Consider the following 19,103-nt stretch of genomic DNA (forward strand, 5'->3'; position numbering starts at 1 on the left):
TATGGTGGGAGAACTTCTGTGCTGGAGACACCCTTCTGGGGCAAGACTTGCTTCAGTGGGGCTTTGGTGCTCACTGAGTCTGCCCCCTGAGTGTGTCCCTTATGGATCTGAGGAGTTGTAATCTGGATGGTCCCACTCTGACCACTGGGTACACTGGCTCTTGGATCTCTAAGGAGGTGCTAATTTAGCCTCTGCCTGAGGCTACCCAGCAGGAGGTATGGAGAGATCTGCAGATTCCTCCTCTTTGTTTGGGGTTTGGGGTTTGGGGGTGCCCAGATGAGGCCCAGCTGTGAAGCAATGCAAGCTGCTGTGGGGCCTTGGGCTTTCTTTTGGAAGTTCTGGGTCTCTCTGACCCAGCTGCAGTTTGCTAGGTAATTTTCAGATTGCAAAGGGCCAGGCCTTTCATATGCAAAAGCCTCTGCACACAGCTTGGGTGGGGCAGGGTCTCAGGGGATCAATAGGGTGGAGCAAACAGCTATGGCTGCTCCTCAGTCCTACCCTAAGAGGTCCCAAGTCTCAGTGTCCTGGTAATCACTGCAAGCATCTCTGAGAGAAAGCCGCCCTCGAGTTCCGACCGATGCCAGACAGTCCAGTTTCTCCCCGTATGAGTCTGGGTCCCCAGAGACTCGCCTGGAACTGGAGTTCAGAGCAGACGGGAGCTTGAGACTCCCTCCAGATTGAAAAAGACAACCGTGTCTTCAGTTGCCAGCGCTTTCCACGTGTGCCTCCGGACCTCTGCACTTAACTTCCGCACCTCCTCTGAGTCTCAGTGTGCTTTTCTCTTTCCTTCTAGTTGTAGAATTTCCACTCAGCCAGCCTTCCTGTCGTTATGGATGATGTCTGTTTTGTCTTTTCGTTGTATTTTTAAAGTAGTTGTGTGAGGCAGCAATTTCCAGTGTTTATGCCGCCAACTTGGTTTCTCCATCTGCAGTTTCTATTTCTAGAAGGTGTGAGTCTGGACACACATGGCATCCTCTGTTTTCCAGGGTACAGTCTAGATACCTTGGTGAACTTCATGATGACCATCGTCCGGATGGTGCCTGAATTTGGTTAAGTGATGAACTGTGCCTTACGCATCCTACACAGCATCTGACCTTCAGATGTCTAGGTAAGTGTGTATGGTTTCGCTAAGACTGTGTTATTGTTTTGCAGCAGACCCAGAAGTCCTTCCTAGTACTCGGGTATGAGATTCTGTGATAGTCACTCATGAGAGCATGAATGATGTGAATAATGATGTGTTTGGGACTCCATAGTGAGTCTGTTTTGCGCCTGTAGGCACTTCAGACTCCATTAGACTCAGGCAATCCTAGTGAGCATGGGCTGTTGCCATCTCCCTGCTCACGGATTTCCTTTATGCCCCTATATTAATAGATCGATAGGTGTATTTCCAGGTCATTTCTTTCATGGTCCTTCTCCACATCAATGACCGTGGAATGTTTGCAGGTATCTCTTGGTGAGAAGAAGGTGTCATCGACATCTACAAGATCCAGATAATGGTCCTGAGTCTCCAAACAAAGATGTTGACCAAGGCAATATGCAGTTTCCTAGGTAGGCTAAGACGTGTATGCCACCCAATTTCCACGGTGTGTCTTTCAGGTCACTGTGAGCCCATCCCCGGAAGCCTCTCCACAGTCGTTATGCAGGCATCCAGTAGGTATTGGGATCAAGAATGAAGTGGGCATACAGCACAGCACAGACCAGCCGAGCTTTATGTTACGAAGGCAGCGATGACTGTGTACCTAACACTTTCCGGTTCCATGGCGTTTTGCAGGTGGTCAGGTAATAACCATGTGTTTTACCTTTTCTCTTTCAGACATAAGTCCTGTTTAATGCTGAGTGTCCTGGCTGGATGATATCAGGTGAGTACCCTGGCGTTCCATGGGATTTTTTGAGGGATACCCATGAGAGATGCTGGTGTCTGCTGAGGATGATTTTGACCTGATTTAATAGAGTTATCAAGGTCGGGTTGGTGTGTTTCATTGTAATGGAAGTTGAAAGCATTGTTGGCAGGTGTGGTCATAAAACAAGTTGTGATCCTATACACTTTTGTCACATGCGTTTCTTCAGATTCTTGTGAGGAGAACTGAATGAACTAACAATGGTCGTTATGGGAACCTGACAGGAAACCTGTTAGGTGGTCATGTGGGTCCTGCCGCTGTGCACATCATCTGATACTCAAGCTGAGGTTAAGTGAAGAGGATGCTCTCAAAACTTGTGTTAACTACCCTGTTTGTAGGCGGAGGTTGGCGACATCGCTGCTACTGAGGTAATGGCTGCCCACAGTAGCAGCCATGTCACCCTCCTCCCCCTACAAAAGCGCATCACTGACCATGTCATGCCCACATGTCTAGGTAAGTAATGTCATCTGCTTACACTCGTCACCATGATTCCATTGCAAGGATTCAGGTAAGAAATGATGGATCCCTTGCCAATCCTCTTAAGTAGATGAGAGATGCTGGTGTCTGCTGAGGATGATTTTGACCTGATTTAATAGAGTTATCAAGGTCGGGTTGGTGTGTTTCATTGTAATGGAAGTGAAAAGCATTGTTGGCAGCTGTGGTCATAAAACAAGCTGTGATCCTAAATATTTTTGTCACATGTGTTTCTTCAGATTCTTTTGAGGAGAACTCGGTGAGCTAACAATGGTCATCCTGGGAACCTGACTGTAAACCTGGTAGGTGGTCAAGTGGGCCCTGCCACTGTTCACATCATCTGATACTCAAGCTGAGGTTAAGTGAAGAGGATGCTCTCAACACTTGTGTTAACTAACATGTTTGTAGGAGGAGGTTTGCGGTATGTGTGGTACTGAGGTAATGGCTGCCCACAGTACCACCCATGCCGCCCTCCGCCCCCTACAAAAGTGCAGCACAGACCATGTCATGCCCACATGTCTAGGTAAGTAATGTCATCTGCTTACACTCGTCACCATGATTCCATTGTAGGGATTCAGGTAGGAAATGGATTCCTTGCCAATCCTCTTAAGTAGGAGTTTAATACTTACTATGTTAGGGAAGGTTTAAGTTTTGCGACTGTGCATGTTCCAGGAATTCAGGCACGCTGGTACTTATCCTGGTTGCCAACCTGCAGTACTGATCATAAGGGTTTTCACAGGTATCCAACCCAGAGGGACGCGTTTGTGACAGTGATGTCAACTCTGGGTAACTACATGTCTCCAGGTAGAGTTGAATTTTCTCTTAGTGGATGAGGTTGCTAACCTGTGTCCTGGTGGGGAAAGGTTTGCCCCGGAATGAAGGCTGTTGCTGTTATGCAGGTAAGTGGTAATGTGGGCTCCAACCACAGCATGAGCCTTCTGATCTGTATATCGTTAGGTGAACACTGATGTTTTTTCCAAAACTATCGAGGTGACGCACTCTTCTTTGCAGGTGTTCAGTAGGAAATGATGGTCCTCAGCAATCTACCAAGGTGCAGGTTGTTCATGTGATATTTTAGAGATCATATCTCTCTATCTCTGCGAGGGATGAGAGATTGCTGTATATCGGTCCTTAACATAATAGGCCGAACCACAGCACTAACCATGGAAAGGTTGCAGACGTCCCATGGTGTAATGGTGTCATATCTGACCATGGTCCGGATCTTGGAGTTCGATGAAGTATTCCGGCAGGGTTGATGGTGTCTTGTAGAAGGAAGTGTCGCAGCTAATCTGGGGTGTCCCGCTACACAAAGTTCTGTCTTTTCAAAGGAATCTTGTGTGTTTTTCAGGGTCTTCTGAAGAAGAGATGACTCTGAAGTTCATGGCGGTTAACTGGACATTTATCATGTGCGGAAAGGTGGTGATGTGTCCTCACACTCATTGTTACCATGACTTGTTTACTGGGAGTCAGTAAGAAATTATAGGAACCCTTCAGGTACTAGCAACCATATTGAATCTCCAGTTTGGTATGTTAGACAAAACGTAAACTCAACTACAGGATTGCTGAGCGATTGTCAGATATCAGGGTAACTACCATGGATCTCCTAAGTCACATTAATCACTTGACTTTTCTTTCTCTGACGGTACCAGCCAGCAGATGAAGATGTCCTTGGCCGTGGTAGAGATCTGAGAGAACTGGGAAATGCCAGGTAGAGTTGGAGTGTGCAGTGGTGGCCCAAACATGGCTATGTGCAGTTTCTATTTTTAGAAGGTGTGAGTCTGGACTCGTATGGCATCATGTGTTTTCCAGGGTGCAGTCTAGATACCATGGTGAACTTCATGATGACCATTGCCACGATGGTGCCTGAATCTGGGTAAGTGATGAACTGTGCCTTACGCATCCTACACAGCATCTGACCTTCATATGTCTGGGTAAGTGTGTATGGTTTCGCTAAGACAGTGTTATTGTTTTGCAGCTGACCCGTGAAGTCCTTCCTAGTACTCGGGTATGAGATTCTGTGACAGTCACTCATGAGAGCATGAATGATGTGGATAATGATGTTTTTTGGACTCCATAGTGAGTGTTTTTTTTGTTTGTTTTGTTTTAATATATTTTATTGATTTTTTTACAGAGAGGAAGGGAGAGGGATAGAGTTAGAAACATCGATGAAAGAGAAACACCTGATCAGCTGCCTCCTGCACACTCCCTACTGGGGATGTGCCCGCAACCAAGGTACATGCCCTTGACTGAAATTGAACCTGGGACCTTTCAGTCCGCAGGACGACGCCCTTTCCACTGAGCCAAACCGGTTAGGGCGATAGTGAGTGGTTTTTATGATGTAGGCAGTTCAGAATCCACTAGACCCAAGCAATACTAGTGAGCATGCGCTTTGGCCATCTTCTAGTCAGAGATTGCCTTTCTGCCCCCACACTGATAGATTGATAGGTAGACTTCCAGTTCATTTCTCACATGATATGTCTGCTCATTAATGACTGTGGAATGTTTGCAGGTATCTCTTGGTGAGAAGAAGGTGTCATCGACATCTACAAGATTCAGGTCATGGTCATGAGTCTCTAGCCAAAGCCGTTGACCAAAGCCCATGGTAGGCAAACTGCGGCTCGCAAGCCACATTCAGCTCTTTGGCCCGTTGAGTGTGGCTTTACCACAAAATACGACGTGGAGACACGCATACAGTGCGATTGAAACTTCGTGGCCCATGGGCAGCCATCGGGTTTTCAGCCTGGGCGAGTCTGTTTTGAAGAAGTACTGTTGATATTTGGCTCTGATGACTAATGAGTTTGTCGAACACTGACCCAGGCAATGTGCAGTTGTCTAGGTAGCCGAAGACGTGTATGCCACCCATTTCCCACAGTGTGTCTTTCAGGTCACAGTGAGCCCAATCCCGGGAAGCCTATCCACAGTCGTTATGAAGGCATCCTGTAGGTATTGGGGTCAGGGATGAAGTGGACCTACACCACAGTACAGACCAGCCGATCTTCATGTTCTTAAGGAAAAGATGACTGTGTACCTAACACTTCCTGGATTTATCGCTTTGTTGCGGGTGGTCGGGTAATTACCATGCGTTTTTACCTTTTCTCTTTCAGCTACAAGTCATGTTCAATGCCGAGTGTCCTTGCTGGAAAATATGGTGAGTACCCTGGTGTTCCTATGGGATTTTTTGAGGGATAGCCATGAGAGATGATGGTGTCTGCTGAGGAACACTTTGACCTGATTTAATAGAGTTATCAAGGTCGTGTTGGTGTGTTTCATCATAGTGGAAGGGCAAAGCAGTGTTGGCAGGTGTGGTTGTAAAACAAGCTGTGATCCTAAACACTCTTGTCACGAGTGTTTCTTCAGATTCTTGTGAGGAGAACTGGGTGAGCTAAGTATGGTCGTTCTGGGAACCTACCTCTAAATCTCGTAGGTGGTCAAGTGGGTCTTGCCGCTGTGCACATCATCTGACACTCAAGGTGAAGTTAAGTGAAGAGGATGCTGATAACACTTGTGTTAACTACCATGTTTGTAAGCAGAGGTTGGCGACATCACTGCTACTGAGGTAATGGCTGCCCACAGTAGCAGCCATGTCGCCCTCCTCCCCCTACAAAAGCGCAGCACAGTCCATGTGATGCCCACGTGTCTAGGTAAGTAACGCCGGGTGCTTACACTTGTTGTCGCCATGATTCTATTGCAGTGATTCTGGTAAGAAATGCTGGATTTCTTGCCAATTGTCTTAAGTAGGACTTTAAAATTTCCTATTTTAGAGAAGGTTTACGTTTCCTACTTTGCATATTCCAGGAATTCAGGCACACTGGTACTTATCTTGGTTACCAATCCACAGTACTGATCATAGGCTTTTCACAGGTATTCAACTCAAAGCAGTGGTCAGCAAACTCATTACTCAACAGAGCCAAATATCAACAGTACAACGATTGAAATTTCTTTTGAGAGCCAAATTTTTTAAACTTAAACTATATAGGTTGGTATATTGTTATTCACTTAATTAGGGTGCTCCTAAGGCTTAGGAAGAGCCACACTCAGGGGGCCATAGAGCCGCATTGCTTGCGAGCCGCAGTTTGCCGAACACGAACCCAGAGTGACGCATTTGTGACAGTGATGTCCATTCTGGGTAACTAAAGGTATCCAGGTAGAGTTGAACTTTGTCTTAATGGACGAGGTTGCTTACCTGTGTCCTGGTGGGGAAAGGTTTGTCACGGAACGAAGGCCGTGGCAGTTATGCAGGTAAGTGGTGATCTGGGCTTCAACCACAGCATGAGCCCTCTGATCTGCAGATCACTAGGTGAGCGCTGATGTTTTTCCCAAAAATATCGAGGTGACACACTCTTCTTTGCAGGTATTCAGGTAGAAAATGATAGTCTTCAGCAGTCTAGCAAGCCATAGGTCATTCATGTGGTATTTTAGAGAACTTTTTTCTTTATCCCTGAGAGGGAGGAGGGATTGCTGTATGAAGGTCCTAATCATAATATGCCGAACCACAGTACTAACCATGGAAAGGTTGCAGGTGTCCCGTGATGTAATGTTATGTCTGACCATGGTCCGTACTTTGGAGTTGTACAAAGTATTCAGACAGGGTTGATTGTGTCTTATAGAAGGAAGTTTCAAAGCTAATCTGGCGTGTCCTGCTACACAAAGTTCTGTTTTTTAAGATGTATCTTGTGTGTTTTTCAGTTCTTGTGAAGAAGAGATGTTGAAGATTCTGTCGGTTTAGGGGGAACATTTCTTATATGAGGAGAAGTGGTGATGTGTCCTCACACTCATGTTACCATGACGTGTTTACCGGGAGTCAGTAAGAAATTCTAGGGACCCTACAGGCACTAGCAACCATATTGAATCTCCAGTTTGGTACGTCAGACAAAACTTAAGTTGGATACAGGATTGCTGAGCGATTGGAAGATATCAGGGTAACTACCACGGATTTCCCAGGGTCACATTAATCACTGGATTATTCTTTCTCTGAGGGGACCAGCCATCAGATGAAGGTGTCCTTGGCAATGGTATAGATCTGAGAGGACTGCGAGATCCCAGGTAGAGTTGGGGTATGCAGTGGTGGCCCAAACATGGCTATATGCAGTTTCTATTTTTAGAAAGAGTGACTCTGGACCCCTATGGCATCCTGTTTTTTCCAGGTTTCGGTCTAGATACCATGGTGAACTTCATGATGACCATTGCTGGGACGGTGCCAGAATCCGAGTAAGTGATGACATGTGCTTTATGCATCCTACAGACCATCTGACCTTCAGATGTCTGGGTAAGTGTGTATGGTTTCGCTAAGTCTGTTTTAATGTTTTGCAGCTGACCCGTGAAGTCCTTCCTAGTACTCAGGTATGAGATTCTGTGACAGTCACTCATGAGAGCATGAATGATGTGAATAATGATGTGTTTGTGACTCCATAGTGAGTCTGTTTTGCGCCTGTAGGCACTTCAGACTCCATTAGACTCAGGCAATCCTAATGAGCATGGGCTGTTGCCGTCTCTCTACTCACGGATTTCCTTTATGCCCCTGTATTAATAGATTGATAGGTGGACTCCCAGGTCATTTCTCCCATGGTCCTTCTCCACATTAATGACCATGGAATGTTTGCCAGTACCTCTTGGTGAGAAGAAGGTGTCATTGACATCTACAAGATCCAGGTAATGCTCATGAGTCTCCACCCAAAAGCCATTGACCAAGGCAATGTGCAGTTGTCTAGGTAGCCCAAGATGTCTATGCCACCCATTTCCCACAGTGTTTCTTTCAGGTCATGGTGAGTTTATCCCCGGGAATCCTATCCACGGTCGTTATGCAGGCATCCAGGAGGTATTGGGGTCAGGGATGAAGTGGGCCTACAACGCAGCACAGGCCAGCTGATCTTCATGTTCCTAAGGAAAAGATGACTGTACCTAAAACTTCCTGGATTTATTGCTTTGTTGCAGGGGGTCAGGGAATTACCATGCATTTTTACCTTTCCTCCTTCCGACATAATTCATGTTCATTGCTGAGTGTCATGGCTGGATGATATCGGGTGAGTTCCCTGGTGTTCCCATGGGAGTACCCTGGCGTTGCCATGGGATTTTTTGAGGGATAGCCATGAGAGATGATGGTGTCTGCTGAGGAAGAGTTTGACCTGATTTAATAGAGTTATCAAGGTTGAGTTGGTATTTTTCATCACAGTGGAAGTGAAAAGCATTGTTGGCAGGTGTGGTCGTAAAACAAGCTGTGGTCCTAAATACATTTGTCACATGTGTTTCTTCAGATTCTTGTGAGGAGAACTCAGTGAGCTAACAATGGTCGTTATGGGAATCAGCCTCTATACCAGGTAGGTGGTCAGGTGGGTCTTGCCGCTGTGCAAATCATCTGACACTCAAGTTGAGGTTAAGTGAAGAGGATGCTCTTAACACTGGTGTTAACTAACATGTTTGTAGGCGGAGGTTGGCGACATTGCTGCTACTGAGGTAATGGCTGCCCACAGTACCAGCCATGTCGCCCTCCTTGCCCTACAAAAGCACATCACAGACCATGTCATGCCCACATATCTAGGTAAGTAATGCTTATTACTTACATTCGTTGTCGCCATGATTCCATTGCAGGGATTCAGGTAAGAAATGATGGATTCCTTGCCAATTCTCTTAAATAGGAGTTTAAAATTTTCTATTTCAGAGAAGGATCACGTATGCTACTGTGCACGTTTGAGGATTGCAGGCACACTGGTACTTACCCTGGCTTGCCAACCCGCAGTACTGATCATAGGCTTTTCTGAGGTGTACAATCCCAAAGTGACCCGTTCATGACAGTGTTGTCGACTCTTGGTGACTACACTTATCCATGTAGAGTTCATGTGTCTCATAGTGGAGGAGGTCACTATTGGTGTCCTGGTGGGGAAAGATATGTCATTTACAGACGTTTCATGACTTTCGGGTTCCTGTGACGAAATGACCATGATTTTACGTTGCCCCAGAAGAAAGGACTTTGTTATTATACAGATAAGTTGTGATGTGGGCTTCAACCCCAGCATGAGTCCTCTGATATGCGGGTCGCTAGTTGAGCGTTGATGCTTTTTCCATAAAAATCGAGGTGACTCTCTCTTCTTTGCAGGTATTCAGGTAGAAAATGATAGTCCTCAGCAGCCTAGCAAGCTGCAGGTTTTTCACATGATACTTTAGAGAACATTTTTCTTTGTCCCTGAAAGGGATTAGGGATTGCTGCATGCAGGTTCTGATCATAATAGGCCGAATCACAGTACTAACCATGGGAAGGTTGCCTGTGTCCCGTGGTGTAATGTTGTCATATCTGACAATGATCGGAATCTTTGAGTTCCTCAAAGCATTCAGGCAGGGTTGATGGTTTCTTAGAGAAGGAAGTGTTGCAGGTTACAGGGGTGTCCCGCTACACAAATTTCTGTGTTTTCACATGTATCTTGTGTGTTTTTCAGGATCTTGTGATGATAAGATGACGATGAAGTTCATGGGGGGTAACAGTGACATTTCTCATATGCGGATAAGTGGTGATGTGTCCTCACACTCATTGTTATCATGACTTGTTTACCGGGCGTCAGGTTAGAACTTCTAGGGACTCTACCGGCACTAGCAACCATATTGACTCTCCAAGTTGGCATGTTAGAGAAAACTTAAGTAGAACTACAGGATTGCTGAGTGATTGGAACATATCAGGGTCATTACCACGGATCTCCCAAGTCACATTAATCACTGCACTTTTCTTTCTCTGAAGATACCAGCCAGCAGATGAAGGTTTCTCTGGCAGTGACTTAGATCTGAGAGGACTGTGAGATGACAGGTATACCTGTTGTGTGCAGTGCTGGCCCAGAACAAGGCTATTTGCATTTTTATATTTAGAAGGTGTGACTCTGGACACATAGGGCATCCTGTGTCTTCCAGGTTGCGGACTAGATGCCATGGAGCCTAAACACTTTTGTCACATATGTTTCTCCAGATTTTAGGAGAACTCGGTGAGATAAGTATGGTCGTTCTGCGAACCTGCCTCTAAACCTGGTAGGTGATCAAATGGGTCTTGCCACTGTGCAAATCATCTGATGCTTACGTGACGTTAAGTGAGGAGGATGCTCTTAACACTTGTGTTAACTACTATGGTTGTAGGTGGAGGTTGGTGCCATGTGTGGTACTGAGATAATAGCTGCCCACAGTACCACCCATGGCGCCCTCCTCCCCCTACAGAAGAGCAGCACAGAGCATGTGATGCCCACATGTCTAGGTAAGTAATGCCATGTGCTTACACTTATTGTCATCATGATTCCATTATAGGGATTCAGGTAAGAAATGACACATTCCTTGCCAATACGCTTAAGTAGGAGTCTAATATTTACTATGTTAGAGATGGTTTATGCTTCTGACTGTGCATGTTCCAGGAATTCAGGCACAGTGGTACTTATTCTGGTTGCCCACCAGCAGTACTGATCATAGGCTTTTCACAGGTATCCAACTCAGAGTGACGCGTTTGTGACAGTGATGTCAACTATGGGTAACTACACGTATCCAGGTAGAGTTGAATTGTCTCTTAGTGGACAAAGTTGCTTACCTGTGTCCTGGTGGGGAAAGGTTTTCCCCGGAACGAAGGACATGGCTGTTATGCAGGTAAGTGGTGATGTGGGCTTCAACCACAACATGAGCCGTCTGATCTGCAGATCGCTAGGTGAGCGCTGATGTTTTTCCCAAAAATATCGAGGTGCCCCACTCTTTTTTTAGAACTCTACAGGTACTAGCCTACAAGTCCACAAGACAAACATCATGAAAGGTAGAAAATGATAGTCCTCAGCAATATAGCAGGGTGCAGGTTATTCATGTGATGTGATATTTTAGAGAACACGTCTCTTTATTCCTGGGAGGGATGAGGGATTTGGTATACAGGTCCTAATCATAATAGGCTGAACCACAGCAGTAACCATGGAAAGGCTGAAGGTGTCCCGTGGTGAAATGTTGTCATATCTGACCATGGTCCAGACCTTGCACTTCCACGAAGCATTCAGGCATGGTTGATGGTGACTTACAGAGGGAAGTGTCGCAGCTATTCTGGGGTGTCCTGCTACACAAAGATCCGTTTTTTCACACATATCTAGAGTGTATCAGGGTCTTGTGAAGAAGAGATGATATTGAAGTTCCTGCAGTTAACAGGGTACATTTCTCATATGCTGATAAGTGGTGATGTGTGCTTACACCCACTGTTACCATGACTTCTTTACAAGGAGTCAGGTAAGAATTTCCAGGACTCTGTAGGTATTAGCAACCATATTGAATCTCCAATTTGGTATGTTAGACAAAACTTAAGTTGATCTACAGGATTGCTGTGCTATTGGAAGATATCAGAGTTACTACCACAGATCTCCCTAGCTACATTATTCTGTGGATTTTTGTTTCTTTGAGGGGACCAGCCAGCAGATGAAGGTGTCTCCGGCAATGGCATAGATCTGGGAGCACTGTGAGATACCAGGTAGAATTGGGGTGTTCAGTGGTGGCCAGAACCCAGCTATTTGCAGTTTCTATTTTTAGAAGGTGTGAGTCTCGACACCAATGGCATCCTGTGTTTTCCAGGTTGTGGTCTACATACCATGGTGAACTTCATGATGACCGTTGCTTGGATGGAGCTTGAATCCAGGTAAGTGATGACGTGTGCCTTATGCATCATACTGACCATCTGACCTTCAGATGTCTAGGTAAGTGTGTATGGTTTCGCTAAGACCATGTTACTGTGTTGCAGCTGACCCGTGAAGTCTTAGGTAGAAGATTCTGTGACAGTCACTCATGAGAACATGATGGATGTGAATAATGATGTTTTTGGGATTTCATAATGTGTGTCTTTTGGACTTGTAGGCAGTTCAGAATCCATTTGACCCAAGCACTCCTAGTGAGCATGCTCTGTTGCCTTCTCCCTGCTCAGAGATTGCCTTTATGCCCGATACTGATAGATTCATAGGTAGACTTCCAGATCAGTTCTCCCATGGTCCATCTCCACATTAATGACTGTGGAATGTTTGCCAGTAACTCTTGGTGAGAAGAAGGTGTCATCGACATCTACAAGATCCAGGTAATGGTCATGAGTCTCCAACCAAATCCTTGGACCAAGGCAATGTACAGTTGTCTAGGTAGTCTAAGACGTGTATGCCACCCATTTCCCACAGTGTGTCCTTAGGTCACGCAGAGACCATCCCAGGAAAGCCTCTCCACAGTAGTTATGCAGGCATCGAGTAGATATTGGCGTCAGGGGTGCCGTGGGCCTGCTCCACAGGGCAGACCATCCAATCGTCATGTTCCTAAGAAAGCAATGACAGTGTACCTAACACTTCCTGGTTCAACCCCTTTGTTGCAGGTGGTCAGGTAATTACCATGCATTTTTACCTTTTCTCTTTCAGACATCAGTCATGTTTAATGCTGAGTGTCCTGGGGGTATGATATCTAGTGAGTACCGTGGCATTCCCAAAAGAGCTAGTAACCATAGGATTTTTTGAGGGATACCCATGAGAGATGATGATGTCTGCTGAGTAAAATTTTGACCTGATTTAATAGAGTTTTCAAGGTTGAGTTGGTGTGTTTCCACATAATGGAAGTGAAAAGAATTGTTGGACAATAGGGTCGTAAAACAAGTTGCGGTCCTAAACTGTTTTGTCACATGAGTTTCTTCAGATTCTTATGAGGAGAAGTGGGTGAGCTAACTATGGTTGTTACGGGAACCTGCCTCTAAACCTGGTAAACAATTTAGTGGATCTTGCCATGGTGCAAATCATTTGATAGTAAAGGTGAGGTTAAGTGCAGAGGATGCTCTTAACACTTGTGTTAACTGCCATGTCTGCAGGGGGAGGTTGGCAGCATGTGTGGTACTGAGGTAATGGCTGCCCACAGTACCTGCCATGGCGCCCTCCTCCCCCTACAGAAGCGCAGCACAGAGCATGTGATGCCCACATGTCTAGGTAAGTAATGCCATGTGCTTACACTTATTGTCATCATGATTCCATTGCAGGGATTCAGGTAAGAAATGACGCATTCCTTGCCAATATGCTTAAGTAGGAGTTTAATATTTACTATGTTATAGAAGGTTTATGTTTCCGACTGTGCCTATTCCAGGAATTCCGGCACACTGGTACTTATTCTGGTTGCCTACCAGCAGTACTGATCATGGGCTTTTCACAGGTATCCAACCCAGAGTGACGCGTTTGTGACAGTGATGTCAACTATGGGTAACTACACGTATCTTGGTAGAGTTGAATTGTCTCTTAATGGACGAAGTTGCTTACCTTTGTCCTGGTGGGGAAAGGTTCGCCCTGGAATGAAGGACGTGGCTGTTATGCAGGTAAGTGGTGATGTGGGCTTCAACCACAACATGAGCCCTCTGATCTTTAAATCGCTAGGTGAGCACTGATGTTTTTCCCAAAAATATCGAGGTGACCCACTCTTTTTTGGGACTCTACAGATACAAGCCTACAAGTCCACAACAAAAACATCATGAAAGGTAGAAAATGGTAGTCCTCAGCACTATAATACGGTGCAGGTTATTCATGTTATATTTTAGAGAACATGTCTCTTTATTCCTGGGAGGGATGAGGGATTTGGTATACAGGTCCTAATAATAATAGGCTGAACCACAGCACTAACCATGGAAAAGTTGCAGGTGTCCCGTGGTGTAATGTTTTCATATCTGACGATGGTCGGAATCTTTGAGTTCCGTAAAGCATTCAGGCAGAGTTGATGGTGTCTTAGAGAAGGAAGTGTCGCAGCTTAAAGGGGTGTCCCACTACACAAACATCAGTGTTTTCACACGTATCTTCTTGTGTGTTTTTCAGGGTCTTGTGATAAGATGACGATGAAGTTCATGGCGGTTAACAGGGACATTTCTCATATGCGGATCAGTGGTGATGTGTCCTCACACTCATTGTTATCCTGACCTGTTTACCGGGCGTCAGGTTAGAACTTCTAGGGAATCTACCGGCACTAGCAACCATATTGGCTATCCTGGTTGGCATGTTAGAGAAAACTTAATTTGAATTACAGGATTCCTTAGCGATTGGAAGATTTCAGTGTCACTATCATGGATCTCCCAAGTCACATTAATCACTGCACTTTTCTTTATCTGAAGATACCAGCCAGCAGATGAAGGTGTCTCTGGCAGTGACTTAGATCTGAGAGGACAGCGAGATGACAGGTATACCTGTTGTGTGCAGTGCTGGCCCAGAACAAGGCTATTTGCATTTTTATATTTAGAAGGTGTGACTCTGGACACATAGGGCGTCCTGTGTTTTCTAGGTTGCGGACTAGATGCCATGGAGCCTAAACACTTCTGTCACATACGTTTCTCCAGGTTCTAGTAGAACTCGGTGTGCTAAGTATGGTCGTTCTGGGAACCTACGTCTAAACCTGGTAGGTGATCAAATGGGTCTTGCCGCTGTGCAAATCATCTGATGCTTACGTGATGTTAAGTGACGAGGATGCTCTTAACACTTGTGTTAACTACTATGTTTGTAGGCGGAGGTTGGTGCCATGTGTGGTACTGAGATAATAGTTGCCCAAAGTACCACCCATGGCGCCCTCCTCCCCCTACAGAAGCGCAGCACAGAGCATGTGATGCCCCCATGTATAGGTAAGTAAGGCCATGTGCTTACTCTTATTGTCGTCATGATTCCCTTGCAGAGATTCAGGTAAGAAATGATGGATTCCTTGCCAATCCTTTTAAGTAGGAGTTTAACATTTACTTTGTTAGAGAAGGTTGAAGTTTCCGACTGTGCATGTTCGAGGAATTCCGGCACACTGGTACTTATCCTGGTTGCCAACCAGCAGTACTGATAGATAGCATTAGATAGGTAGACTTTCCACGTAACTTCTTCCATGGTCTGTCTCCACATTAATGGCCATGGAATGTTTGCGGATATCTCTTGATGACTAAAAAGTGTCATTGACATCTACAAGTATCCAGGTAATGGTCAGGAGTCCCCAGCCTAAGCCATTGAACTGGGTGAGCTAACTATGGTCACTATGGAACCTACGTCTAAACCTGGTAAGTGTTCAAGGGGGTCCTAAGGCTGTGCAAATCATTTGATACTCAAGGTGAGGTTAAGTGAACAGGAGGCTCTTAATAGTCGTGTTAACTACCATGTTTGTAGGGGGAGGATAGATGACTCTCTGGTACTGTGGTAACTACAGCTCGCAGTATCAGACAGTCCTCCAACCTCCCCCTACAAAATCCCAGCATAGACCATGTGATGCTCACATGTCTTGGTAAGTGATGCCATGTACTAGCCCTCGTTGTCGCCATTATTCCCTTGCAAGCATTTCGGTAGGAAATGATGGTATCCTTGCCAATCCTTTTTAATAGGAGTTTCAAATTTTCTATTTCAGAGAAGGATCATGTATTCTACTGTGCACTTTTGAGGATTGCGGGCACACTGGTACTTATCCTGGCTTGCCAACCCGCAGTACTGATCGTAGGCTTTTCTCAGGTGTACAATCCCAAAGAGACGCTTTCGTGACAGTATTGTCGACTCTTGGTAACTACTCTTATCTGGAAGAGTTGATGTGTCTCATAGTGGACTATCGCTATTGGTGTCCTGGTGGGGAAAGATTTGTCATTTACAGACGTTTCATGACTTTCAGGTTCCTGTGATGAAATGACCATGATTTTACGTTGCACTGGAATAAAGGACTTGGTTATTATACAGGTAAGTGGTGATGTGGCTTCAACCACGGCATGAGCCCTCTGATCTGCGGATCAATAGGTGAGCGCTGATGCTTTTCCTAACAAAATTGAGGTGACCCTCTCTTCTTTGCAGGTATTCAGGGAGGAAATGTTAGTCCTCAGAAATCTACCAAGATGCAGGTTTTTCACGTGATACTTTAGAGAACATTTTCCTTTGTCCCTGGGAGGGATGAGGGATGTCTGTATGCAGGTTCTGATCATAATTGGCCGAATCACAGCACTAACCATAGGAAGGTTGCTGGTGTTCCGTGATGTAATGTTGTCATATCTGACTATGGTCGGAACCTTTGAGTTCCGCAAAGCATTCAGGCAGGGTTGATGGTGTCTTAAAGAAGGAAGTGTCACAGCTTATCGGGGGTGTCCCGCTACACAAACTTCTGTGTTTTCACACGCATCTTGTGTGTTTTTCAGGGTCTCATGAAGATAAGATGACGATGAAGTTCATGGCGGGTAACGGGTGTCATTTCTCATATGCGGATAAGTGGTGATGTGTCCTCACACTCATTGTTATCATGACTTGTTTACCGGGAGTCAGGTAAGCAATTCTTGGGACTGTACCTGCACTAGCAACCATATTGACTTTCCAGGTTGGTATGTTAGACAAAACTTAAGTTGTACTACAGGATTGGTGAGCGATTGGAAGATACCAGTGTCACTACCACGGATCTCCCAGTCACATTAATCACTGCACTTTTCTTTCTCTGAAGAGACCAGCCAGCAGATGAAGGTGTCTCCGGCAATGACTTAGATCTGAGAGGACAGCAAGATAACAGGTATACCTGGGGTGGGCAGTGCTGGCCCAGAACAAGGCTATTTGCATTTTTATTTTTAGAAGGTGTGACTCTGGACACATAGGGCATAGGATTTTTGAGGGATACCCATGAGAGATGATGGTGTCTGCTGAGGAAGATGTTGACCTGATTTAACAGTGTTATCAAGGTAGGGTTGGGGTGTTTCATCGTAATGGAAGTGGAAAGCATTGTTTACAGGTGTGGTCATAAGACAAGTTGTGATCTTAAACACTTTTGTCACGTGTTTCTTCAGATTCTTGTTAGGGGAACTTGGTGAGTTAACAATGGTTGTTATGGGAACCTGTCTGTAAACCTGGTAGGTGGTCAGGTGGGTCCTACCACTGTGCACATCATCTGATACTCAAGCTGAGGTTAAGTGAAGAGGATGCTCTCAACACTTGTGTTAACTAACATGTTTGTAGGAGGAGGTTTGCGGTATGTGTGGTACTGAGGTAATGGCTGCTCACAGTACCACCCATGCCACCTCCCGCCCCCTATAAAAGCACAGCACTGTCCGTGTGATGCCCACATGTCTAGGTAAGTAATGCCATGTGCTTACACTTGTTGTTGCCATGATTCCATTGCAGGGATTCAGGTAAGAAATGATGGTATCCTTGCCAATCCTCTTAAGTAGGAGTTTAAAATTATCTATTCTAGAGAAGGTTTACGTATCCTACTGTACATGTTCCAGGAATTCAGGCACAGTGGTACTTACCCCGGTTTCCAACCCATAGTATTGATCATAGGCATTTTCCAGGTGTCCAAGCCCAAAGTGACACGTTAGTGAGAATATTGTTGACTCTGGATGACTACACTTACCCAGGTAGAGTTGATGTGTCTCATAGTGGACAAGGTGGGTTACGGGTTTCCTGGTGGGGAAAGTTTGTCGTTTACAGACTTTTCATGACATTCAGGTTCCTGTGAGGAAAACACAATGACAGTAACATTGCCCAGGAAGAAGGACGTGGCTGTTATGCAGGTTGGTCGTGATGTGGGCTTCACCACAACATGAGCCCTCTGATCTGCACATCGCTAAGTGAGCGCTGATGTTTTTCCCAAGAAAATTGAGGTGACCCTCTCTTCTTTGCGGGTATTCAGGTAGGAAATGATTGTCCTCAGCAACCTAGCAAGCTCCAGGTTCATGTGGTATTTTAGAGACATTTTTCTTCATCCCTGCGAGGGATGATGGATTGCTCTATGCTGGTCCTGATCATAATAGGCCTAACCACAGCACTAACCATGGAAAGGTTGCGGATGTCCTGCTCCACAAAGTTCTGTGTTTTCACACCTATCTTGTGTGTTTTTCAGGGACTTGTGAAGAAAAGATGACAAAGTTAATAGGGGACATATCTCATATGCAGAAAAGTGGTAATGTATCCTCACACTCATTGTTACCATGAGTTGTTTACCAAGAGTCAGGTAAGAAATTCTATGGACACTGCTGGTATTAGCAACCATATTGAATCTCCAGTTTGTTATGTTAGACAAAACTTAAGTTGAACTACAGGATTGCTTAGCGATTGGAAGATATCCGTGTAAGTACCAGGATTTCCAAAGTGACATTAATCACTGCATTATTCTTTCTCTGAGGGGTCTAACCAGGAAAGGAAAGTGTCTCCGGCAATGGCATAGATCTGAGACTGCGAGATGCCAGGTAGAGTTGGGGTGTGCAGTGTTGGCCTCAACATGGCTATTTGCATTTTCTATTTTTAGAAGGTGTGAGTCTGGACACTATAGGCATCATGTGTTTTCCAGGTTGCGGTCTAGATACCATGGTGAACTTCATGATGACTATTGCCCGGAGGGGGCCTGAATCCGAGTAAGTGAAAACATGTGCCTTATGCATCCTACAGACCATCTGATCTTCAGATGTCTGGGTATTTGTGATTGGTTTCGCTAATACCATGTTACTGTTTTGCAGCTGACCCGTTAAGTCCTTCCTAGTACTCAGGTATGAGATTCTGTGACAGTGACTAACTCATGAGAGCATGATGGATGTGAATAATGATATTTTGGGGACTTCATAGTGAGTGTTTTTTGAGCCTGTAGGCAGTTTAGTCTCCATTTGACCTAAGTAATAGTAGTGGGCATGGGCTATATCTGTGTCCCTGCTCAGATGTTGCCTTTATGCCGTCATACTGATAGATCAATAGGCAGGCTTCCTGGTCATTTCTCCCATGATCGGTCTCCACATTAATGACCGTGGAATGTTTGCAGGTATCTCTTGGTGAG

General features: G+C 45.3%; 1 protein-coding gene across 1 annotated transcript in view; it reads left to right on the top strand.

Moving 5' to 3' along the window:
- The window catches only part of LOC106724572 (importin subunit alpha-1-like), a gene marked incomplete at its 3' end in the record, with an annotated part of 14,572 nt that extends 2,578 nt beyond the window's left edge, over nt 1–11,994 (top strand). Inside the window, exons 2-8 of the mRNA XM_014532452.1 lie at nt 2,237–2,351; nt 4,182–4,245; nt 5,477–5,520; nt 7,517–7,580; nt 8,840–8,907; nt 9,800–9,871; nt 11,931–11,994. Of these exons, the coding sequence (XP_014387938.1) occupies nt 2,237–2,351; nt 4,182–4,245; nt 5,477–5,520; nt 7,517–7,580; nt 8,840–8,907; nt 9,800–9,871; nt 11,931–11,994 (491 nt within the window). The remainder of the gene's footprint in view (nt 1–2,236; nt 2,352–4,181; nt 4,246–5,476; nt 5,521–7,516; nt 7,581–8,839; nt 8,908–9,799; nt 9,872–11,930) is intronic.
- Nucleotides 11,995–19,103: the final 7,109 nt, after the last annotated feature.

Source organism: Myotis brandtii, unplaced genomic scaffold (genome assembly GCF_000412655.1).
Source record: "Myotis brandtii unplaced genomic scaffold, ASM41265v1 scaffold8950, whole genome shotgun sequence".
Taxonomy (NCBI): domain Eukaryota; kingdom Metazoa; phylum Chordata; class Mammalia; order Chiroptera; family Vespertilionidae; genus Myotis; species Myotis brandtii.